This window comes from Uloborus diversus, chromosome 3 (genome assembly GCF_026930045.1).
Source record: "Uloborus diversus isolate 005 chromosome 3, Udiv.v.3.1, whole genome shotgun sequence".
Lineage (NCBI taxonomy): Eukaryota > Metazoa > Arthropoda > Arachnida > Araneae > Uloboridae > Uloborus > Uloborus diversus.
This window is the reverse complement of record NC_072733.1, coordinates 173,376,388-173,403,727: the sequence shown is the minus strand read 5'-3', so window position 1 is coordinate 173,403,727 and position 27,340 is coordinate 173,376,388. Positions and strand designations below refer to the sequence as shown.

At 33.9% G+C, this 27,340-nt stretch overlaps 1 protein-coding gene across 1 annotated transcript in view; it reads right to left on the bottom strand.

Annotated features, from left to right (window-relative positions):
- LOC129219053 (spectrin beta chain-like) overlaps positions 1 to 27,340 on the bottom strand; it is a 321,265-nt gene that overhangs the window by 214,788 nt on the left and 79,137 nt on the right. The window contains exons 2-8 of the mRNA XM_054853373.1: positions 22,827 to 22,997; positions 17,549 to 17,674; positions 12,252 to 12,349; positions 10,253 to 10,449; positions 8,298 to 8,410; positions 8,009 to 8,196; positions 6,527 to 6,746 (exon numbers count right to left, since the gene is read on the bottom strand). Coding sequence (XP_054709348.1) covers positions 6,527 to 6,746; positions 8,009 to 8,196; positions 8,298 to 8,410; positions 10,253 to 10,449; positions 12,252 to 12,349; positions 17,549 to 17,674; positions 22,827 to 22,997 — 1,113 coding nt within the window. The remainder of the gene's footprint in view (positions 1 to 6,526; positions 6,747 to 8,008; positions 8,197 to 8,297; positions 8,411 to 10,252; positions 10,450 to 12,251; positions 12,350 to 17,548; positions 17,675 to 22,826; positions 22,998 to 27,340) is intronic.

Genomic DNA, 27,340 nt, shown 5'->3' with positions numbered 1-27,340 from the left:
TGCTTAGCTGGCTCCTTTTCGTACATTTTACACGATGAAAATAGCTGTTGTCGTGATGTTAAACTGGATTTAATTTCAAAAAAATCTAAGAATTTAGTTTTGAAATTATCATAATTAAGCTCAGAAGATAGATCCGGGCAGTTTATCAAGTGGTTTAATGCGTCACCTCGGATTCGTGATTTTATAACAAACAATTTCTCTTCATCGGAACAATTGGATGCGGTGGTAAGACTATCAACTAATTGTACAAAATATCGGGGTGTGACAGCAGAAGAGTTATCGAATTGTGGGATAAGGGACTGAAAGGTGGCTAGTTTTGAAATAATGGGGAGGGAATTAGCACCAGCGGGAGGATTTTCGGAGTTTGTATTTTGCATGATTACAATTTTTTTTTCTTGGCAAAATATTTCAATAAACAAATAATAACGCAATAAATTTTCTCAAAAGAACACAAATAAAATACATTTTCAATATCGATCCGTCATAATAGAGAAAAATTAAAGCGATAAATAATAATTTCATTTCACAAAAAAATCAGCAAGTATAAATTCAAACAAAAAAAAATTTCAAGAGCCTTAAATTGTTTTTTGACATGACTACGTAAAGAAATAGACACCATTTAAAATCCGAGAAAATAATTGAGTCTTATTTAAAAGTGATATAATATTACAAGTATAAAGTGATAAGATGAATCCAACTATAATGAATGCAAACAAAGTAATTTCTCTAGCAAAATAGAAAAAGTCACGGTATCATTTAATGTTGCCTTTGACTAAATTAAAAATCGCGTAATCAATAAACATTCAAATTTGCACATCATTTACTGTTGCCGTTCACTAACATAAATTTCGCGTCGTCAATAACCGTTCGGAATGGTCACGGCATCATTTACTGCTGGGCCGTTCACTAACATAAATTTCGCGTCGTCAATAACCGTTCGGAATGGTCACGGCATCATTTACTGCTGGGCCGAAACCCCATAGTGGAGTTCGTACAATGCGTTGTGTTATGATTTGGTGGACTTTTGGACTGTAGGAATAATAGTTGGATTCATTTTTGCACCATGAAAGTTTATTAAATAAAATAGTACATATACAGTTCTAAACTAAGCTTAGATATTTAGTTAGGAGTTAAATATTTATATTCAAAACATTAAAGATTTCAATAATTAAGTACATCATGATTCTGCTCTCCAAAGGAATTAAACTTTAACCTACTGGTTTAAATTAAGTTGTGGGAAGTGGGAGCTAGTATTGTACGTACCAAGATTTCGGTCCTTTCTCCATTAAGTCATTCAAAGGCACAGCGCGTTTCTATCATGACTCCGGACAAACGTCTCGGAGGAACGCCGAGCTCTCGAAAGATCGTCTCCTCTACCTTCCAAAACTATCTCTTCTCTCCTCGAAAAATCTTAACTCCTTGTTTTATACTGGGGGATAAAGTTCCCTGATCGGGGCACATTCTCCGGGGATCATAGTTCAACATCTGGAGATCCAGCTTCCAGGAAAACCCTATGCTTTATGGGGTACGGAGTGTCGCAAAGTGTCAGAATGGAATTTTGTTATTCCCAAGTCTTCTATTTTATGGGCTCGAAAATGTCAGAACTTCAGAAGTTATATCCTACAGCTATGACTCGGAAAGGGGGAAAATGTTTGAAATTGTCCGAAAGAAGCTAACCCCCTTTTGACCCACTGCGGGTGTCACAGAAAATTCCAAGTGTCGCTTACTCAAAACAAGCGGAGGGAAACTTTCCCGCCAAAATGTGTTTATTTCTAACTCTCTATTTTATGAGATGCAACTGCTCGGGGGTCTGAACTTATTTCCTGCACGGGAAAAATGTACCGCCGCGCCGCGACAAAAAGGTCAACTCTTCTTAACCTAAAAGACGTTTAAAAATGCGAGGGAGGCTATTTGTAGCGGAATGAAGGTTCAGGGGATAGATATCCCTTTCCAGGCATGTGGGGCAGAAGGTCAAAATCGGCCCCACAATATAGCGATATAGCCATGAATGTGTTTTTAAAAAATGTTTTGTTATACTGTCTTCTTTTTTTTTTTTACTTTGGACGAGGAGGGTTTTCAGGAGAGTTATACAGGGACCTCCTTTGAGTTGAGGGTAGAATACCTCAAATTTGAGGGAAACCGGGGGGTTTCTCCTCCGTAAATGTTTTTGAAAAATGCATTAAAAAATTCTGCATTTTGAGGTCTTATAAGAGGTAATTCGAACTACAAAAACATCAGCAAAAATAAGAGAACAAAATACAGAATTTTTTAAAACTTATGCACTTTTTTGCAAATTAAGGCAATACAAAAGAAAAATTGCTCTTGGTTCAACAAATCGTTGATATTTATTGACAGAGAGGAAGCGCGAGAGGGAAGAAACGGTATGACGCACAGTCTATCACTTGTTCACATCGACTTTCGGTTACATATTTTATTTTTCGACCCGTTAGTTTTGATTATCCCTTCTACCCACCGACAAACACAACACTGAATCAATTGAAAAATTATCTAGATTAAACAATGCATAAAATTCTTTAAAAGAAATGGTGGAAATATTTAAAAAAATAGGTACTAATGAGAAAGTAACACTCTAACCATTCAGAAAGTTCACCTAAAGCTATAGCTTGTTTAGCTTATAGGAAAATTCAACACTGATTCTAATTAATAGAGTGACACAGGGGAGCCTATCTCCCTCCCCCCCAAAAGAAAGGGCACCCCCTCCCCCCCCAAAAAAAATTTAATGGCCCTGACCCTGACCCCCCTAGGTGGGCACCCTTGAGTGACATAACAGTGCCCCTTTTAGACATTTGATGAGAAGTGCTTCGTCCAAAATGTTTTCCCAAATTAGGCAACCGTTTTTACTCTTGAAACAACGCTAGAATTAGCTTCATTTTGTATCACTGAACGTAAAACTCAAATCAATACATATTTTAAAATATTTCATCAAACTGAGCCGTTTGCCAATGTTTTAAATTTCGAACGCTAAAAATGCAAGCGCTTTTTTTTTAATTTTTTACCCCTTTTCCATTTTACTTAAGTTCTAGTAATCTTTCGGAAATAAGCGTTTTTTTTAGCCTTGCAATTTACGCAAAAAAAAAAAAATCATATTTATTTTTAGTTGATAGAGTCGATAGAGGGCTCCGAAAATAAGGACAAAAAAAAAAAAAAAATCTCACTTTGAACTTGCAAGATTGAAATCTTGTAATCTCTAGGTGAAAGAGTTTCTTCAAACTAAAAAGCTTAAAAAGAAAAAAAAAAGAAAGAAAGAAAGAGAAAAAGTGGTGGGAGGGATTTTTTCTTTTTCTTAGGCCCGCTTCGCGGGCCCCCCAATCGCTCACGGGCCCCTATGCAATGCATAGGCTTGCCGCCCCCCCTCTCGACGGCCCTGTAACAGGCTTCACATGATTTACTTTATTGCTTGTGCTGATAGACACAGATCTAGAGATGATCATAGGGGTCATCATGACCCTCCTTTAAGTGACCAAAGATAACTTAAAGCGGTGTTTTAGGGACTTATACTTCAAAAAATTCATCCCAAAGCCATATTTATCCCCAATAAGGACACTTATGACCCCGTTCTTGGAAATGACCCCCTCCAAAACCAGGTACTTAAGTGCTACATACTGTGATCTTGAATGGGATTTCGGAATAACTTTTCCAGTGTGCAATCTGCACCTAATTCTTGACTAAATAGGAAACCATATAGGATTCGTGAAAAAATGAAAAAAATCTGAACAAGTGGAAAACATAAGAACGTAGTAACACATATTTGTACATGCTTAAAGTATTTGCCCTCGTGTCCCCATGATTGAAATATGAGGTCTAAATGTCTGCCGAACTTTAAGAAAAGTCGCCAAATTTAGGGAGTGTCGGTGGGTAATGGAAGATATCTTTCACATCTTAGCAGATGAATTTCTTGCCACAAAGCAGACGGTGAAATCGAATGGTACTTGCAATTTCTCACTAAGTCTTTATATTTGGAGCTTTTCTTAACATTTCGACAAACATTAAGACTTTACATCTCGATAACGAGGGTACGTGGATAAATATTTTTTGCGTCAAAAATGTCTCAGGGTGTTCTTTCGATTGCAATGCTTCAATCTTTTCCATTATAACACTATTCGTCTAGTTTTTTTGAGTATTATACAAATACAAATACAAAAGTGACGACCAGCAACAGGCTCTGGACCCAGCTAGATTGGTCCTGGTCAATTTACAATCCCCAGTGAAGATCAATGGCCCTCTTAAAACTATCTACTCCCTTACTCATTACCACCTCTTCCAGTAAGCTGTTCCAAGGTTCCACTACCCTGCTAAAATAATAATTTTTCCTAATATCCATGTTAGCCTGAGATTTAAATAGCTTAAAACAATGACCCCTTGTCCTGTTTTCAGTGCTAAACTTCAGCCCCGTAACATCTTTTATTTTAATAAATTTAAACAGCTGAATCATGTCCCCTCGGTCTCTTCTTTGCTCAAGAGTGTACATTTTTAGCCTTCTAAGCCTGGATTCATAATCTAAGTGGGAAAGTCCATTTATTAGCCTTGTAGCCCGCATTTGAACCCTTTCCAATACATTAATATCTTTCTTAAGATAAGGAGACCAAAACTGAACAGCATACTCCAAATGGGGTCTTACCAAACTTCTATATAAGGGCAGAAGAACTTCTTTAGATTTGTTTGAAATAGATCTATTGATAAACCAAAGCATCTTATTGGCTTTGTTACTAGCAATGCTGCACTGTGTGCTAAACTTTAAATCCTGACTTATTAAGACCCCAGATCAGCAACTTTGTCTGCCTGACTAATGACTGAACCTTGCAAGTAATAACTTGTACAATTATTTCCATGTCCTAAATGTAGCACTTGACATTTCCCAACATTAACAGCCATACCCCATTTATCAGCCCACTCCGTAATATGATCTAGATCCTCTTGCAGCTGATTTGCTTGTTCTTCATTTTCTACAGTCCCCATAACTTTGACATCATCAGCAAAACAATTCATGTTCCCAAAAATATTTTTGGGAATATCGTTCATAAAGACAATGAACAAAACAGGCCCTAACACTGATCCTTGAGGAACCTCGCTTAAGACCTCACTCCAATTAGAATAATTTCCCCTTACAACTACCCTTTGTTTCCTTCCGGTCAGCCAGTTTTTTACCCAAATGAAAGTTTTCCCTCCTATTCCTATATCAGCTAATTTGCCAAGTAGAGCAACATGCGGTACCTTATCGAAAGCTTTTTGAAAATCAATGTAAACAACATCTACATGCTTCTTATTGTCCAGAGCCATGGTAACTTTGTAATAGAAATGTAATAAATGAGTTGCACAAGATTTACCTTTCCTGAAACCATACTGAAAACTAGTCAATTAATTATTAGTCTCTAGAAAATTTACTATCTTAATTTTCATCAATGTTTCAAAAATTTTGCAAACCACCGAAGTTAGACTCACAGGTCTATAATTTCCCGCACTCTCTTTAGACTATTTATTGTTTAACCTTTTAATCTTAAAAGGTCTCTCTTAGACCTTTTATTTTTTAAATCTGTAGGATCATAGGCGGCTGGTGCACCAAAAAAGAAAGGGTGTGGGTTAAGGAGCGGGAGGCAGGTGAGGTGGATGCGCTGACTTTTTTCTAAAAAAATTGAGCAACTGAACTTTAACGTCATTATTGATTAACCTGTCTCTGTAAAACTTTGGGACTTTCTCTAAAAAAAACCTCCCTCCTTCCAATTCAAAGCTCCAGTTCAATGTAAATGGATCAATTTTATCATTTTTCAATCGGTCTTAAATTTTGAATTCAGAAAAGTGCAGGGGCAAGGCAAAGTCCCTTAACATTTGAAAGAAGGGAAGGGCAGTTGCCCCTCATATGAGTCGTCTATGAGAGTTGTTATTTCGTGCAGATTAATCTTTTGAACTTATGTCAGCAATACTCTGAAACAACAAAAAGGAACTTTTGCAAGTCAATTTTGTGTGAAAATGCTAAAACCTACTTGGTTCTCCGAATAAGCAATTGAATGGGTGGCGAGAAAAACGGTGTATGTAAGTTTTCAGCAAAAAAAAAAAAATCCGTGCAATATAGTCCAGAGAATGAATCACACGTGTTTTTAGTTCGTTTACACGGTCAGAAAATGCGCCAATCGGCATTGACCTTGTAAATAAAGTGTTCATAATTGATGGAAGAACCTTGTATGTTGCAAACTTGTGCTTCGGAGCTTCCTTGCAATAGGAAGTGAGTGTAGGTAATTGAATGGAAACACGTTGTCTTTTGCTCTCAGTAGAAAGGGGCCTTAGCTCTTAGTGGCCTGTTTTTAAGCAGATTCGTTTTTTGGCTGTAGTGAAAAGTTGTTGTTTTCAACATACAACGTTTTTCCCGCCACCCATTCAGTTGCTTCGAAGAAAATTGTCACGTCTTTCAAGATGCAATGATTAGATTTAGCTGGATTGAGAGTAGTTTTTTTGCCATAACATGTATAGCCTAGTGACTACGCTAATTATACATTAAAAGAGAAAATAAAACCTTTGACTCGAACTTGTACGCTAGATTTTCTAATCTTTCCTGCTCTTTCAGTTGATTTCGAATGCTGATTTCATGCTCGTGCTCGGCTCTTTCTAATTTCCTCCAAGCTCTTTCCATCGATGCAGGAGAAATTTCCTCAGCTGGTTTCCAAGGTACCAGTCCTATTCTTTTCATTTGGATTGCAAATAATAAGGCCTCAGTTTCATTTTTTTGATCATATCTAAAAAGAACAAAGATTAGCTCCTGTAGAAATATGACAAAGTTTTGATATGAGAAGAAAAAAACAAACTGAAACAGAACTAGAACTACATATGTTGAGGCAATCATTTAACAATATAATCTTTCAATATAATGTTTGCTTCCTTTTTTGAATTGTTTTGTTATTTTATTTTATTTTTAAATTTCATACTTTTCACGAATTATTGAGCTATCGAGAAATATATATATATATATATATATATATATATATATATATATATATATATATATATATATATATATATATATATATATATATATATATATATATATATATTGTTTTCACTTCACCTTAGCTGACGTTTGCTCTTTTTACACGTTTTCTGAATGGTAGATAGCGAGTCAAAAGATTCATTGTCGTAACTTGAAAAAAAAACATAAAACTATTTTCTTTTCTCGCTCTTTTTAGTAATTAATTACTTTCTGATTGTATCTTCTTTGTACATGTTATTATTTTTTATATATTTTTGAAATCTCAGTTAACTTCCACCGTTTAGATACGCAAAATATGAAAGATATTTCTTTAAATTATACACTCTGTAACAAAAAAAAAAATGACACAGCAGGTGCGTTACGTTTGAGTGCTTATATCTGGGCATTCAAAGTAGTATATATTTATTATTGTACTTTTAATGTAGCTCATTGTACCTGCATGTTTTTACATTTTATTTAAAACCATTACTATAAATTCATGTCCTTTTATTTAATTCCCTGAAACCAACTGGGTTATAGCGCTCAGATTAACTTTTACATTACGCCCTAAACTAAGATGGTGAAATATTTAGCCATTTTTTTTCACGTACAAAAAGAATAAAAATAAAAAATATATATAAAAAAAACCAACAATCACACATTATGAAATGAACGCGGTTGAAACAAAAATATTAACGTATGGAAAAAGTTGTTTGTTTGTTTGTATTGGGTCTGCGTAATTTTTTTTCACCATTCGCCGGCCTGGCGAAAAAGTGGCAGCCGTTTTTTCATGTGACTTCTCTACCGGCGGATTATCATAACAACGAGAATTTTAATTCTCAGTTCCCCTCCTGGTGGAGGCACCTGGGCTCTCTTTAGTGCGTAGCTGCACTAAGAATTAAATTTTGCCGAGAGTATTCAAATCCAAACAAATACTCAAGAGATCTCTTACGTGCCACATAATCATACGACATGAACTCTTGAGCTTCTGCATCTGAAAAACCCACGGACAGTCCATGAAACATTACAAACCTTTTCGGTTTTTCTTTTATTCTATAATCTTTGAAATTAGATATTTCTTCTTGGATTTCTTTCAGTGATTGAAGCGGAGGTAGACTAGAAAATTCGTTCACTTTTTTATTAACCCACTCGACCAGATTTCTGGCTTCTTTGCTAAAATTAGTTTTAAGCTTGTCATTTTCAATTATTTTCATAACAACCTGAAAATAAAAATAACACCATCTTATTAATAACGCTACGTTTTGTAGGAAGTAAGAATGGAAAATATTACCAAAAAAAAAACAAAACAAAACTGGCTTACGTTTGAGATTCGTTTACCAGCAGTCACTCCTTTTCGAACGCTTGCTAATCCCTTAGACAGAGTTGAAACATAAATTAAAATCGATTTTTCATCGGGATTATCAGTATCCACATCTGCAACAAGTTTTTAAAAATGTTAGACTTAAGAGTGTTATAAGTATGTTTCAATGCCTTGAAAAGTTGATAGAAATTAATTGAAAATGTAAAAATGTGCTAGTTCAGTGTTTACTGAAATGAAAATTAGATGAGAAATAACGGTAATAGTACGTACATCTTGTAAATATATTCAGTTTCTAACAATACTTGAACATTCATTCAATTTTTTATTTCGGAGTAGTAGTTACATAACTTCGCAACAGTTGTCTTTTAATTAAAAAAAAACAAAATCACATAGTGTATTATTTTTCAAATGGGTGATTTTTTTTTGTGATAACGCATCAATCCCTCAATATTTTATCGAAATTCTTAAATAAGGCATCATTTTAAAGAATTCTTTCACCGCTTTCAGAGAAAAAAAAAAAAGAGAGAGAGAAATCACATTTTGTGTGTTTTGCCGAAAAAAAACCGATTTATTCTGTTTTTTAACCTTCAGAAAAACGGAGGAGGTTCTCAAATTCTCAAATCAACCCGTATATATATATATATATATATATATATATATATATATATATATATATATATGAGACCAAGCATAACTTTTTACAGAGTAGTCCGATTTTGATAATTCTTTTTTATTGGAAAGATTATACCCTGAATTTGGTCTCACATAAATTTGGAAAAAAAATCCTACCCTGGGGGTGGGAAAATAGGGGTGATTTGTTGTTCACTCACACATTGTTAATTTTTTTTTTATGTATGACCACGCATAACTTTTTACAGAATAGTCCGATTTTGATTATTCCTTTTTTACTGGAAAGAGTATTATACCCTGAAGTTGGTCCCACACAAATTTGGAAAAATAAATTCTTACCCTTAGGGTGGGAAAGCGGGGGTGATTTGTTGCTCACTCACAAATTTTTTGCTGCTGAGTTAGGCATTACAAAAAAATATAAAAAACTCGCGATGAATGAGTTTCAAACCTGTCTGTCTCTTGTGTGTAGACCTCTGTCTTTGGTATTTGTGATTAAGATTAGTTTTTAGTGCAGGTCATTTAAAATTTTTAATAATAAGGATTTATAAGAAAAATAGGGTAAAGTTTCGTGATGGTGACATACTAATTTTGCAATGCATTTACGCTAAAAAGAGTGAAATAAAATTTTTAAATAAAAAATAGAACCGACTTCAAAACGGCAGCTGGAAGTTGATCTAAAAAGTAAACATAATTCCATTCTTTGAACATACTATATTGTTTATACTACTTTGTAAACATAATTTTTGAAGTCGGCTCAAAAACAGTAAATAAAATCATACTTATCCATAATTCTATTACAGATGTAAATCTTAATGGACCCAGGTTCTTCAATTGAATTCGCATACATTACATTGATAACAACATATTTGTATATCGATTTAAATGTTTCGTTCGAATTTTGATTGGTTTTCATGAAAAATGTAAACGCAAAATGGTTACACATCATTTTTCCTATCATTTTTGCGCCGATTTCAAAAATTATGCTTACAAAGTAGTATAGATGCTGTTCAAAGAATGAAATTATTTTTACTTTTTAGAGCAATTTCCAGCTGCCGTTTTGAAGTCGATTCTATTTTTTATTTAAAAAGTTTTATTTCATTCTTTTTATCTTAAAGAAGACTTAGAAAATTAAATACGTATTCGACGTTTAGTACTGAACATCAAATTCTTAAAATGCATCTTGTATTTTAATAAATTAGTTACTTTTTTCCACAGCAATACAAATGTTTATTTTATTATTGATTAATATTTTGTTTCTCGAAAGTTATTAGTAAAAGATTCTTTAGAAGTTCGGAATCACTACTTAATTTTTTTTTTAAACTTACCTTCTGGATCCAAAAGTCTTGGCACACCAATATGTTTTGACGCAGTTGAGAAAGCGTTTTCTAAATTAATGATGTGTTCATGTGGTTTGAGATCGTGAAAATTCACCAATGAAGGAACATGAGAATGAATGAGAGCGTTGAATGCTAAACCATCTCGCCAGCTTCGATGAAAATCTTTGACTTTCACTGTTGGATAGCTGCAAAATAGTACATCGCCTGTTAAAAGTCGGCAGCAAACTATTTTTTTTTTTTTTAAAGACAGGCTCAAAAATAATTTTGCATGAACATCGAATGAGTTTGTTATCAGTCATTTGGCATATGATTTTAAAAGTACATATTATCACATTTTGCTTCAAACTTGTTTCGTTACATCTTGTTTTGGAAAATGTGAAAACACATTAAAAAAACATAATAAGCCATCCGTGAACTTGAATTAACCTCACAACTAGCTTGTTTGAAGTACAAGCTTCTAAGAGTTGGGACGTTTTTTCTAATATAAAACTGGAATACAAACAAATAACTAATGAATAAACATTGCAAAAAATGAGGTTTAGAATGACTATTCTCACTGCTATTTCAAAAGTTTTTCAATTGTTTCATTTTTTAATCCTTCATTGAATTAGTATACGTGTACCTTTCTTCAAAACCTGATTGCAAAAGTTATGTTATGTTTTGTTTTGTTTCTGAAAGTGCAGGAAAGTTGCCTTTTTGCGGTATTTCCCCCTTTTCAAAGCCATGAAACTGAAGGTCATTTATAAAGGGGCACCTAGTAAACGATCATCATTACTCGTAACACAGAATGATCACAACTGGCTTAATCATTGACAGATGGCTCCACCAGTCAGGTCCACTTCCACAGTTTAGCTTTTTTTTTTTCATAATACGAGATTAATGGGGAAGTAAACTTACTTTGGTCCCTTGTATTTTATCATTCGGTAAAATTCGGAGCTTAACTTGGTAATCAAGGAAGCTCCTCCCTTCAAAAAATGTAAGCTCACTGCGCCCCCACTCTTCTTATTCAAAACCCAATTTATTGATTTTTAAAAAACTGCTGAAACTCTTCAATCGTTTGTTCTCTAGTTCAAGAAGAGAGCTTTTTAGTATCTATACTAATAATATAAAGCTGAAGAATTCGATTGCTTGTTTGAACGCGCAAATCTCAGGAACTACTGGTTCGAATTTAAAATTCTTTTAGTGTTTAATAATCCATTTATTGAGGGAGGCTATAGGCTTTTTTTTTTTTTGAAAAAATCAGATTGACTGAAATATTTGTAATTGCAAATTATATGTTTAATTGTTTAGTTCAATGAATTTATAGTAGATGGCGGGGTAAGTTTAGTTCTATGAACTCCTAATAGATAGGGGGTAAGTTAACTCATCGAGAGGGCACTGGCCGACAGTGTCGATAGCTGCGAGGAACCATGCCGCGCGGCTCAGACGCGTGGTCGGCTTTACTACTGTGGGACTGTCGTGGTTAGCGAGCTAATTTTGGATGCTTTTTTTTTCGATATTAAGGAACATAATTTGATTTTGTGGGATTTTTCTATTGGGTTTTATATTCCTTATTTCTTCAACTTTATTTCGCATCAGAAGGGGGGAGGCGTGGATTTTTTTTTATACAACTGACTTCCTTTAAATTCGTAGCACGGGCATCGCCGTGCGGGTGCAGCTAGTTATATATAATATGAAACCAATGGAAAATAAAATTAGTCGCGTTTGCATTTTTTGTGGAAAATAGTAGTCAAGCTGTGCTTTGGACACGCCTGAAAAAATTGTTTTTATAACGAGTGTTACCTATTTAAGAACTTGACATGAAAATTTACTCTGTTACCAGCTAAATGGTGGGTCCTTTCAAATTTCTCATTAACGACCTTCTCGTCTCGTTTTTTAGCGCACTCGTTACATACACCTTATACTGTATCATTGAAAGAATAATTCGAAATGAGTTAAAATGTATAGTTTTGAGGAGTATATTAGAATGTTAAACATTTTCACATACCCATTTGTTTTAGTCTGACACCATAATAACAAAGAATCTTTAGCGATCTTTTGAACTGGCAAATATTGCTGATTGTCAGGCTGAACTTCCTGCGTTGTCTGATTTAAATTCTGTAAAACAGGATTCCATTTCAGAGTGTTTTAATAATACACTAAAACTTACGAAATAAAGAGAGGACACATTACTGTAAGTTTAATAATATATAAATATATCAAAGACAAAAAAAGGACATATTACTGTAAATTAAATAACATATAAATGTATCAAAGAAAACAAAACATTTGTTGTTTAAGAGTGCGTTCGACAGGAGTGCCAACTACAGAGGTGGTAAAAAAAATGCATCACCCGCGCCGCAAAGGAGAGGAATATCATCCCGACTGCATTCAACACACAGTCAAGCATCCCGTATCCCAGATGATTTGGGGATGTATTTCTGATCAAGGAGTTAGTGAGCTTCACTTTGTGCAAGGAACAGTCAACGTTCAGGTGTATATTGGCATTTTGGAGGAGAAATTGCTTCCTTCTATCCAGGATCACTTTACTTCAGTTCCAAACTTCATTTTCCAGGATGATTCTGCTCCGTGCCATAGGGCAAAACTGGTAAGTAACAATTTAAAAACCTTTATCCTGCCATTAGACTTAAATTGAAAATAAAAACTCACACGCAGGTTCAGAAATGGAAAAATGAGCGTGGGGTCAGCAGTTTGCCTTGGCCCGGAAACAGCCCCAATCTACGTAAACAATTATCGGATTCCTGCTGTTAAATGTTTATTTCATAAGTTTTGCAGAATTTCACATACATTCATCGTTAATCGGTCGATCAAAATTTCTCACATAATCCCATTGTTGTGAAAATGCGAGTGTGATGCAATTTTTTTTTTTACCACCACTGTAGGTAAGGGTTCATAGCGGAGACTGCCATTGAAATTTATTAGGTTAGATAGTTTGCTAGGTCGAAAAAGACCAGTTTAGATTTCTTATACCTGCTTAATTATGACTTTTCTTTTAAATTAAAAAAAGCTGCTTGAAACCAATTGAACATAAATTTACGTTATTTTTACTTAATATAAACAACGCAACTGCATTTAAACCGCGTTTCCTCCCAACTACGAAGATCCGATTATGTGCTGCAGTTTGTTTTATAAAATTTTATTTATTTTTAATGTAACTGATTACGATATGAGAATTTTATTAATATTTTGTTCTATTCACGCCTGTGCGTAAACTGAATGTGAGAGAAGGGAACTGCTGCTTGGCTTTCAAATTACAAAACTTTTACACGTTGAAAAAAAAAACTTGTTTGCGGCCCCCCAAAATACGTGTGTGCAATATATTTTTCAAGTTTACATGTCGCAACAATATTCTCATTTATTCATTTTCTTCTATTTCCAGTTTAATTTTGACACAGTAGTATTAAACTGAAAGTGAACGAGAGAAACTGATTCCACCGCCAAGTGTGGAACAATTAGACTAACTTCATACTGATATTTTTGCACACAAGAACGTGTCAATAAGAGATACTAAGGGGATCGAACATTTTAAGAGGTATTTCAACAGAGGTGTCTCTTCTTAGGAGGTATATGAATTGGTGCATGCCGTGTGTACTTAACTCAGTGTTCCTAAATACAGGGTGTTCGCTAAAGTTCGTTCCCACCCCACTAACTTCTGAACGGTAAGCGTTATAGTCGTAAAGCAGGACCTAAAAATAGCAATGTTGCCATGCGCTGCACAAGGACGCCACTTCCCAGTAAGCAAAATATCTTGCCTCAGTATTGCATAAAGGTTGACATGCAAGAAAAATCATCTTGCATTAATGCTGCCTCAATGTTGTTATGTTACTCCATTTATGCTGTCAGCAGGCTGCCACAATATTGACTGACAAGGTGTATGCAGCATAATATCAGGAAAATATCAAGGTAGGCTGCTTTTGTAATATTGCATACGTATTGATATGACAGGATAATATCAAGATGTTGTCATGACAGCATGAAATCAAGGTCTAGGCAAGATGATCTTGCTTTTGTAATCTTGCATACGTATTGATATGACAGGATAATATCAAGATGTTGTCATGACAGTATGAAATCAAGGTCTAGGCAAGATGATCTTGCTTTTGTAATATTGCTTACGTATTGATATGACAGGAAAATGTCAGGATACATTGACATGACAGTATGAAATCAGCACGTTTGCAAGGTGTTTTATCTATTTATTTATTTTATTATTTTCACTTTAAACTCGAGAATTAAATTTCATTCTTTAATTATTTCTGTTATTCTTCAAGATAGTTTTCCAGCCTAAGAATATTTCCTTAAAGCTGACATCTGATCGGAAATTCATATAAAGGTATTAATAGTACTCGCAATTTAATTTAAAAAATGAAAGTTTCTTCGTTTTGCGTAATACTTGACTTATTTTTTAAATTCATGCTTCTAATTGTATTATAAAGACATAAAATGCCTAGTTAGGAATAATTGCGGAAGTTTTTATAACACATTTAAGAGTAAAGAAAGCAAAATAATAAATAAGTAAATAAATACAATAAAGTACATTTCCAAATGGATGTCAGCATTGAAAATATCCCATGGACAAAACACATGAATTTATCTTAAAGAATGACATAAATAACCATTGAATAAAATTAATCTTACTCATGAGATTGAAGTGATAATACGAAATTCTGGGCTTCATGTCCTTTGTTTCAAAGTCTAGGGACGAAAAAAGTTATTTTCGGCCATTTCTAACATTGATCGCACATCGTCTGCGATATGACTTGTTTAGTACTATATTAATAAACAAATGCAGTTATCAGTCATTCATAAGTTATTCCTAAAACAATACTATTCCACACTAATAACTAAGCAACTAACTTAACGAAGCCTAAAGAACGCAACGCCAACGCCACGTGCAGCTCCTCTGAACCGACTGAATCGTAGGTCGAAGGAGGAAGATGTGCCAGCAATGCGAGGGTCGCTGGGTAGAAAGAACTGTGCGCATGCGCAAGTATCAACGAAGGTCCACCTGTTCTATTGTGTACTAATTACCTTGACGGCGACAGCATGAAATCAATACATCTTGACGGCGTCAACATGTATGCAATGTTGTTATTGTAAGGTAATATCAATATTGATATTTTAAGATGAATGCAATGTTGCATACGTGTTGTTATTGTAATATTGCTTTTTAATCTTTATGCAAGCTTTATGCAGTATGAAACACGTCAATATTGACGCCGTCAGTATAATATCAAGATCTGTCAAGATTGATGCAAGAAATTTTGCTAGTAGGATTGCAGCGCCATCTTTTGGCGAAATTTGGAGGTAACGTTCTTATCTCAGAAACGGTACGAGATACGGGAAAAAAGTTGACTGCAAAAGTCTTCAACAACATCAAATTAAGAAAGAAAAGACTATTTCCGCAAAATAATGTTCAATAGAGTGAGCTTAAAATGCACCTTTGTTTGATCGCGTTGAACAAAACTGCACTTGCCGGAAATGAGCCTCATCTATCTGCAATGCTCAAAATGGTGTATTTCAGCACCAATACACATATAGAAACGGAACAGCACTTCCCACTGTACATTGTACAAAGTGGCAGGCGATACGCTGGCATAAACATACGTAATACGGTTCGAAAGTTCAATTAATGTTCGTGGAGAGATTGCATTTTCTCGGAATGCATATGACACCTTCTATTTTTAACATTATAGTTCGGAAGATATCTTTTCTTCCTTAATTTGATAGCTCTGAATAACTTTGCTGTTGACTTTTTTCCGCATTTCGTACCGTATGTGAGATTATAATGCTTACTCCGAATTTTGTGGCGCTGCAAATGGCTTTATTATGTTACGCAATGCAACTTGACTACACCCATACCCCACTTTTTTACGACTATAGCTCGTGCCGTTCCGAAAATATTTGGGGAGGCAGCGGACTTCAGCGGGCACTCGGTAAACGTAATTTCATAATGAACGTCAATCGTCAACTATTAATATGTAAGATTAAATGTTGAAAATGGTTCATATAGATACGAAAAAAAGAAAAAATCAGAATTATTCAAATTGAAAACAAATTTTTTAATTAAAATTTAATCAAAAATTAAGTAGCGCCAAAGTTTATCAGTTATTTTGAAGTTATTTACTACTAGATTTGTTTGATATCATGTAATTAACAGTGTTATACAACGTAAATAACGGCGTGATCACATTTCAAGTTTTTTACTAATATCTTGTCATTGGCGGCGCACTATCTGATGGTGGAGCTGAGCCCATATAAATAAATTGCTAAAGAATTAATGTTAAGAATTTTGGAGCACGTATTTGTTTCTTTGCATTTTAATGTCAAGAGTCAAGACTAAACTTTTACCAGTTAATTTGTGCACAGAAAGTGAACCTTGAATTATAATAAACTTAACATTTTTATGCATTTATACATTAGTTTTAGTTTTTTTTTTCTGTGATTGTCTCTTAAACCGAAGTGTCTTTTTATGCTAGGCAAATACATGGAGGTCCCTATTCAAAGAGGTTGGGACTAGAAAAAAAGTCCCCTTAATAATAGAGGTATCTTTTATAGGAGGTATTGCTGTGCATAAATTATTTATGTCTAAAAGTGAAAAATTTGCTGACCTGGTAAAAGTATGTTCTTTATGTGTGATTAGTAAAGCAAAAAAAATCTCCAATATGTTTTTTAATAGTTATTTTTAAATGAAGTATTGCTGTCACGTGTGGGGCACACGTTTGCACATCGGTTTTAAACTTCTCAGTTCTAACAAAAAATTCTCCAAAACAAATGCAACTGCAAATTTTTGTGCATAAAATTTTGTTTCCTACTATTAATTTTTTACAGTGTTATCTTGAAAAAAAATTGCAAATACTAAACTTATATTTTTAAAATAATTATCAAGCGTGGGACACCTTGCGCTTTTCTGATGGAAATGAAAACTGTTACTTAAAAAATATATAACTTAGTACTCAATTCAGAAAATATCTAGTTTGATGTGAAAAAAGTTATGAAATACATAAAGTGCACTGAACTTTTTGTAACTGAAGAAAAACAGCATGTTCTACTCATTATGTGCCTTTCCCTTTTCCCTAAATTTTATTGAAGCTTGATATTATTTTGATGTTTTTGCGTTCTCCCAGGGATTTTTGCTGCATTATCTCCCTTCAATCTCCTGTTTCCCAACGTAGAATAATTTGAGCTTGGTGTGGGTTAGTACGTTTGGATGAATTACTTTTAGTGTTTTAAACAACGGAAAATTCTTTGAAAATATGTTTTATATTAAAATTTAGTTTTAACACTTACATTGACTGAGTTTTGGTTTTGCCATATCTCACAGCGCAAAATGATTGTCCATAGTAGTCCCAGTATTAAGTGCGGTTTTCCATCCACAATGTCCTCTGAGGAAATGTTTTCCAGTCTCATCTGTTTGAAAAATGGGAGGAAAAACCATCTGAAATCATTTTTATTTTACGACGTTGAGTAAAACATACATATGACGTTGACGACACATATGACGTTGCGTAAAAATGTTAACAAAACACCAACGTTCACTCAAAATTGTATTATGGCAATTGATAATTTTGCGTGAAGACAACTTTGCCTTTCCTTAATACAAATACTAATTATCTAATACACCCTTGTGCGAATTAATGGAATCAATTAGGGAATTTTTAATTTTCGAATTTTTTAGGTTGTTCAATCTTTGTTTATAACAGCTGTTTAGCCTACCAGTTGATTAGGGGCTATAATCTCACGTTTTTTTTTTTTTTTTTTTTGTCCTAAATATTTTGTTTTGTTTAAGTGTTATAAATTTCTACATATTTTTGTCTTTTCTTAATCCGGTCACTTATGCTTTTGTTAGCCATGGATATTTCTCTACGGAAGAGGCAGGCCATTGTGACATTGAGTGAAAATCTGATTGCACAACAAAAGAAAAAATTGATTTGTGCTTTGATAAAAACATGGTTTAGTACCATTCCACGAAAGAGTCAACCCTTTGTCTCGCACGTGTCGGTTCATATATTTCATTAAAAAGTAATAACTTTAAAGGGTAATGAATAAATGTTTTGCTTAAGAAATGACACATAAATTTGTAATTTGTTAGGCAGAAATTTTTTTTTTCATTAATATTTTAAAGTATAGTTTTTAATGAAATATATGAGGCGTCACGAGCGGGACAAAATGACCATTTTCCGTGGAATGACCCTTTAGAGATCAAGAATTCAAAGAAAAGTGCAAAACTCTAGTTGACTGTTTGATGACTACTTGATGCCCAGTAGAGTGAAAATGGTGCTGGACAAAAAAACGGGGGGGGGGGGGGGGTGGCACACTAAGTGGTGATTTTGATTTTATATTTAAATGATGTAAATAAAGATGATTTCGTTAAAAAATGGCTTGATTCCATTAATTTTCACAATGGCAATAACTCGTTAATAACTGCTATACTTCTCGTTAGCGTAAATACGCTAAATATGAATTTGTTTTATGCATATTTAATCACCCCTTCAATCAGATGCGTTTCTTCCTTGAATGCGAATTTGATAAACGTTTACCGTCTCTTCAAGTCAATGCCGTTATCAAAAAAATTTCCTTTTAACATTAAAAACGGTTGTATATGATTTCTAATATAGAATGCCAAAAACAATTATTCATCTTAATTGGTGAGGTAATTTTTTGTAACGTAAGTGGAGTGGAGAGGTAAAGCTTAACTAGGGAGAGATGGCGGCTGAGCTAGAAGTGGAAACATCATTTGTAATAGGTTGTGTGTTATTATTTTGCAATATACATAGAATCAACCAGAACGCGCTTTTTATCACTCAGCGCGTTCTCGCTGTTTCTGCCTATTAAAAATGATACAAACGATGTTTCCGCTTCCAGTTCATCCGCCATTTCTCCATGGTCAAGCTATAACCCCAACATTATATTTGCTGTAGACTCGACAAACTTTAGCAAATTAAAATAGAAAAATGTCCAATGATTTTCACATAGTAAATTTAAACAAGCCATACATGAAAATCTTACAAAACGTTATAAACATTCATTTCTTGGTCAGAATACGGGATTCAAACCCTACTTCATTGCGAGAAGACTCGCAATGAATGCTTGACTTATGTCACATTTCATGAAAAGCAGAACGAATCTAGAACTGTTAAGTTTAAGACACGAGACTAAAGTTTCGCAGAAAGCAGAGTAAAGAACTTTCTTAACCATAACCTTGTGCTTTCTACATGCGGAAAGTACCTTTGTAATTGATGTCAACTTTGTAAAGAAATTAAATTTCAAAGTAAGGTTTACCTTCCTTGCTGAGCTATCTACATAGCATCTAAATTATACTACTCTGAATCGTAAAAGAGTAGGAATGCTTATGAAAAATAACATTTCTGTTTAACTAAGTTTCAATACACTCAACATAGTATAAAATATTAATCATTCACAATTATCTTTTCTGCTTTCCATCCCTTATAAGTTAGTTTTCATTCGTTTATTTAATAATATCTTTTTTAACACAAATGTGAAAACAAAGAATTTCCCATCATTAATACTCCAAAAATACTAATTTATGTAACATGACAATATAAATTGACTTAACATTTTAAATGTTTAAACATAATAACTTTTAGCATTGCAGTTTTATGGGCATTTCGACCTTTCCTTTAAAAGTAATAATAAATAAATGAGTTCCAATGTTGTTGTTGTCTTGTGCCAGCTAGGCTGGCATTTTGGGGTGCGCTGCTTCACTTTCCCAACTGTATTGTAATTTGGTGGGAAGCCCGACTTCCATAGTACACACGAGCCATGAGGACCCGTTTATAGGGTAGGCAACCATTCACAGCACAACAACACATTCGCACAAAGGAAGGACAACGACGGGAGAGAGAAAGTACATCCATGCCTGAGCCGGGATTCGAACCCGGAGCCTCCCATCGCAGTCAACTTCCTCTGACCACTACACTGTTAAAAAAACCCTGAAAGTTCAGGTAGTTTTCTGACTGATTTTAACAGAATATTTCCGTAATGCTTCAAAACGTATTTTTTCCTTCCAACAACAGAAATATCACGAAAGGAAGGGATGAAAACAGAATTTTTCCATTTCTAGGGTTGCCGTTGTGCTGTACTTTGTTAGTATTCTGATTAGACTTCAAGTTATGATAAACATCCCTTTTTGATAGTGCTTATTAAATCGCACTGTTACATGTTGTTAATTAAAAGCTTATTTAGAATAACAACTCAGATGCCGTAGACAAAACCGCTAGCTTGCTATTTCATGTCTGGAAAGTAATATACTAGTGCTATGTCGAAACTGTTTTTACGCCTTTGGACTTCTAAGTTTGGAAAAATGTTTGCGCCATTTTCAGACAGGCAGATGTGTTTTGATCGCCTTGGTGATTTGATGTGGGTTTTACTGAGTCAGTATTAGAATATTATTGCGGTGTATTATTTTGCTCAATACTTCGAAATTCTATTCGTTAGACGACGTCCGTCGTCTTCGACGACAATTCTTTTCGTTAGTCATATTGTGTGTTCTAGCGGTGAGAATAGTTTTAGGATCTCGTGTTATCCATTTAAAATAAAGGCTTTTGGATTACTTGTGTCCAGATGCAATGGAGACACTTAAATTTAGCACCGCTGGTCACATGTAAGTATTGTTGAATATCTTTGTACATGTTAATATACAAATGTATTTTTCTTGTTAATGTGCATTTGATAGAATTCCGATGGTAGCTGATTTAGAATTTATTGAACTATTATAAAGTTACTGTTTTTGCTCTAACGCGTTGTATTCTTGAAAGTCATTAAAAAGTTAAATGGCCAACATTTCGTATCAACCGGAGAATATCGTGGTATGCGAGCAAGACAGAAAAAATCACTCTTTTTTTTTTTTTTTTTTTTGACAGATTGAAGGTAAACATTTAGAATCTCTAAATAAAAGTATTTCTTGCTGTTATATTTTTTGCGAAAAGGCATAGTAGATTGTTAATCTTTGAAAATACAATTACAATTTTGACAAGAATAAGTTTTCTTGACTACTTAGAAATCTGGAAACATTCATTACTCCTTTCGGGATTTCATTTATAATAAAAAATATAAATTATTTAATTTATTTCCTTAGGATCTCATCCAACAACTTATTTGAGATTATTGCAAGTTTCTTGTAAAAACATTTCGGATAAAACGAACTGATTGATATGTTTAGCCTAAGTATAATGCTTATGCACTAAAAATCTATGTTGCTATTCCAATGAGTGAAAAATGCGGAAATCACCGAGGGGGGGGGATATACATCATCTGAGCAAAAAAGTCTTCACGTGTATGTCAATGATTCTGTTTTTAAACACAGTAAATTGGTATGCGGTACTCTCCATCAGGTATATTATTCCATGATAAAGTCAACCGGTTTTTGATGATATTTTATTTGACTCATTCTGCAAATAAAAATATTCTGTTTTTCATGTATGCTTTTCCATGCCACGCCAGAATATGTACGAGGAGATGTGGAAGGAAATATCGAACAGTATCAGCATCAAAAATTGGTGTTATATTTAAATCCACTAATTTCCTTGCTGGTACTTTTCGATTATTTTTATTCATCTGAAGGTGCAAATTTCGAGATAGATGCCTTGAAAGGTAAGTTATCAAGCAAAAATTTCACTTAAAATATATGAGTAATAAATACAAATTAAAACAATAATAGTTTTTGAATAGTTAACTATTTTTCTATATATATCATTTTAAGCATAGGATAGAAAAACGAGAATGAAATTTCAGTAAAATATGTGAAAATGAGAAACGAAAAAATAGCGCAACGAAAAATCAAGAACCGAAAGTTCTGTAAAGACACAGAAAATATAAAAACGGAAAAATAGATGAACGGAAAATTTAAAAACGGAAAAATAGATTAACGGAAAGAAGAGGAATGGAATTTTCGTTAAATCACGGAAAATTTATAAATGGAAGAACAGAACTAAACGGAGAAATGAGAAATGGAACTTCTGTTAAGTCACGGAAAATAATTTAACGGAAACGTAATATTTACGGCAACTTTGCTGCCGGTACTTTATCCGTTATTTTCAGGAAATTTTTTTAACAGTGTAGACAGGGCGGGCGGCATGAGTTCGAATGTTTCATTTTTCATATAATGTACTAATAAAATGCAGACTTTTAGAAATAAATCAGTTTAAAGTTCGACGAACTAAAGCAATGAATCGTAGAATAAGTAGCGACATGTCCGCCATCTTAGGGCTAAACGATGTTATCTTCCTGTGTCTACTATGACGAAGTAGCGTGTTTTGCTTCTTGATTGTAGTTTCTTATTAACTTTATGTTTACCCAAAATCAAGAAACACGAAACAACACAATCAAGAAGCAAAACACGCTACTTCGTCATAGCAGACATAGGATATGAAAGTAGCTTAGCCCCGGTGGACGTGTCGCTACTTTAAACCTACGATCTATGTATGAGTTTCCCACGAACGACTCAACATAAATCCATATTTCATATGTTTAATACGCTTTTGAACCCTTTTCCAGTTAATATGTAAATTAAGAATTTCATTACTGATAAAAGTTATTTTACCTTTTTACTGTGCAAGAAAACAAGACATCTGCTGACATTCTCTATCTTGTTGATTCGTGCATTGCCTTTCGCAGGTTTCCCTAACTTTTCTCCTGTTAAAGCTTCCAAGAGCTTCATCAGTCTCAAGCCATCTCCCAAATCTCGAAACAAATCATCAATTTGCAAACCATACTAAAAAGAGAAGGAAAATAAATCTTGTTTAGGTTAACATTTCGTATAAGTACCTATCTTCAATGTTAAACAAACAACAGAAGCAAGTTTACATAAACGCATATTAGTAAGGAACAGTAGGGCAAAAATGTAACTTTAAGCTTTGAATTGAAATTGAAAGACATTTAGAGACATTTCTAGAAAAATATTAGCTAGCATAAAGCCTTAGGAATTTGGCATTTCAAAGGTAATACTCTGCGTTCGTAAGTGTTGATGTATTAATTGTAATATTGATTTTTTTTCTTGTATTTTTTTTTCTGCAAAATGGTCAAATGGTCAATGCAAATTCAACGAAAACAAAGGTCAGTTCAAGAAGTTTGATAAATGGTTGAGAAAAATGGAAAAAAAGATAAAAAACCTAAGAAAAAATAATTGTAAACTGATGCTTTTATGACTTTACTATTAAAGGTTTTTACAGGCAAAAGCCGCTAACTTTCTTTCTACTTCTTTCCGTTTCTTGTGCTTCATTTTCCAGTCGCCCTTTTCCTACCCATTTGTGTTTTGCAAATGCATAGTAATTCATTTTTTTATTATTTTAAATAATACATAAAATAATAAAGAAAAGAATCACTACACTTATTAACATTTTCATTATCCATACTATTAAAGTCTGTTCGCATCCGTCTGAGGCTCGATCTTCTCAAGAATCGCTGAGTCGAGAGTCAAACGAGGTACCGATCGGTTCAAATTTTCCAGCGAAAACAATAAAATAAATCTCGTAATTGTACAACTTCAATTAGAGGAGATATTAATTAAAACGTCAATTAACATCACGTTCTCAGGAATTTTTATTTCTTTCCTGTTGCCATTTTACATATGGATTAGAAAATAAAATTCTAATAATCGTTTTAAGAGCGCAGTTTTTTGGCTGTTCTCCAAATCTTAAAACAACTTTTTCGTTAAGATTTTTTTTTTTTTTGAGCAATCACGATTGCTTATTGCTTTCATTTGGCTGTTTTGATGTGCTTTGATTTTATTTTCCCACCAGCACCCTCTGCAGCACCACCGTCGATAGGCCGCCTCACGATGCTGCTCCTATCGCGAGCAAAGTCTCCAGATTGCGTCAATATCCTACACTTACACGCATACATACATGCACGTACACACACACACATACACAAACCTACACACATACACAAACACATACACACACTCAAACACATACACACACATACAGACACCTACACTCACACACACCTACACACAACTACCCACACACTCATGCCAGCACACAGACACAAACACATATGCCTACACACACATACACATTCCCCCCCACACAAAAACACTCATACACACAACTACCCACACACTCATACCTGCACACAGACACAAACACATATGCCTACACACACATACACACACAAACACTCATACACACAACCACCCACACACTCATACCTGCACACAGACACAAACACATATGCCTACACACACATACACATCCCCCCACACACAAACACTCATACACACAACTACCCACACACTCATACCTGCACGCAGACACAAACACACATGCCTACACACATGCACATACCCCCCACACGCAAACACACATACCCCTCACACACGCCTACATACACACACACACACACTCGTGATTGCGAAAAACATAATTGGAATTCAAGATGTCAAAATTCAAATTAATTTTATTTTTTTTAATTAGCTTCATTTCTTTTTTATTCTGATATTTAAATCATAAAACTATTTTTAAACCTTTTTTTTTTCAGAATTATATTAAAAAATAAAATAAATAAAAAAACAGCTTCGTTTCTCTTTTATTCTAAGCAATGATTTTAATTTCTTTCTGTTGCCATTTTTCTCTCATATGTGTTAACAAATAACATTTTAACAATTGTTTCAATAGGACTGACGTCATCAAAACAACCAATCGAGCTAACCAGTTGCTCTATTCGAGCATAAGCTTTATTTATCGTCCACCTTTTTTAATTTTTTATAGCCGATGTTCTTAACTCTTTTCAGTATATAAAAGTTATTCCTTTAGTTCTGTTTATTTGTTGTAGCGTAAATTTACCATGACTAGCCTCATATCTTGGTGAATTTAGAATGCGCGACTAATTATACTTATTTTGTTGGACTTTTCCCCTTCACATGGGTGAGTTTGCGAATTAAAATAACTCTCTTTTTTCCTCATGTTTTTACTTTTGAACTGCATTTTGTATAGTTAAAAGAACACGTTTATTTAAGATTGTTCAGATTTCTTTAAATGAAACAGAGTTCAACAAAAAAGTTTGCCTTTAGTGATTTCAACTAAAGCTTAATTGGAAGCCGATGACTTGGTATTAATTGAATGCAATAGGGAAGTATTCGATTTTCTAATTTTATTTTTATATGATAGAGTAACATACATGAACATCATCTGCGAAAAATTTTTTACGATACGACTAATACTTTTTTTTTAAATAATTTTTTAAAGTTCACGCGCGAGTGACGTCATTTGCTTGTTAACGAAATCAGTCCTTTGACTGACGTCACTGCCGCGCTGCGAGGTGGCGGGGTTGGCTATGACAAAGAAGTGCTTGGCGATCTTTGGGGGAAGGCGCGGGAAAACAAGAGCCATCTAACAGCAGCGCGCATAAAAGGCTAGTGAAAATCCTTTGCTGTCTGTAGGGTTTAATGCATTCTGCGATTGTTTTTGATTTTCTTAGTCATGGCTAGTAGAATCAATTACAAGTATTGCTTCGTTCCTGGATGCGTATCTACATCTAAAAAAACTCCTCACAAGCGATTTGTTATTGTTCCGTCCCAGCAGGATCTTCGAAAGAAGTGTTTTCAAGTGTGTTTATTAATTAAAATTTGAAAATGAAAATTTGCACTTCATTTTAATTAGAAACTATGTCAAGTGAGAAATACAGTTTGAAATATATGTTCACAACTGTTCATAAATAAATGTTTAATAAGCATATGAGATATTTAAAAAAAAATGCAAGTAAAAAAAGGAATTTAAACCCTGCACAATAAACTTAAATAGAAAGTAATAGATGCATTACTATTAGCATTTTAATAACAATGCAAAAACTATTAATACTTTCGTTTTAACATTCAAACTATCTTCAAATTTTAACTATTACAAATTGATAATTTAAAAATACATTTTCAGTTTATCACCAGAAGCGTTTCTATATATACAAGACCTTTCTCACATGCAAAAATGTACTTATTTTATGAAATGAACACCATTTTCAAATTTATTATTTTTATCAAAAGAGCAAAAAAATATATTTTTCCTTTTTTTGCTTAGTTGCACTAAAACGCAAGGATAATAAACATGTATTAATGGATTTAAAACAATTTTCCACAAAAAAAAAAAAAAAAAAGCAGATCAACTTTTATCGCCAACAAAGCGAAAAATTTTCATGCAAAAACTGCTCTAAAACTTAGTACTGGAATCACTTGCAGTAGGGTTGTTACAAAATGCGCGCCTCATTAAAAGCCGCCAACTGAGAACTGGAATAGCGCTTTTACATTGTAATTTATATATTCAGATAAAAAAAACCATCGACACAAAACTAATGCGAATAATATGAACTGAAAACATAGACGGATATGTACGTACAATTTTAAAGAATAACAGTGGTGAAACTTTGTTGTTTCACTCCCCGTACTTCTAGGACATTAAATCTCTCTTCCTTTCGAAAAAGTCAAACACCATGAATGACTTTACTTGAGGAAGATTATTGGATTGACCTTTCGTGAATCCTAGCTCCATGATGGAAAAAATGCTGGTTAAAGGCTTTAAAAAGGCTGAAAAAGACAGTGCTATTCACCTCCTGGTAGCCGCAACACGGCATGGAAATGGAGCTCTGATCGGAACAGGGAAATGACGTCAGCTGCTGACGTTTTAGGCCACACCTCTTTTTTGCGCATCGCTCTTTAAAAAATTCATAAAAAATCAATCGTTGGTTTTGAAAATCCGGCCATGGTGAATTTTTGTGTTTTGTAAGCCTGTCAACAATGTGCAATAGTTAAAATTGGAATATTTGATAGGTTGATACTTCCCTATTATTAGTACTTTAAAAGTCCTAATGCTTTAATTTCATGTCATCAACCAAGCAATATGGTTCATTTTACGTAAAACGCTGATTGTTATTGCACATAAATACTTTGGATATACAATGGTGTGCAAAAATTAAGGACGAGACGGTTTTTTCAATATAACTTTGTACAAAAGCTTTCCAAATCAACACATTCAATACCGTAATATCCCTAATACGTAAGGACATGTGTAATGTAAGCAACACTTACTAAAAGAGAAATCAGAGGCAGGGCCGATCCTAGGGTGT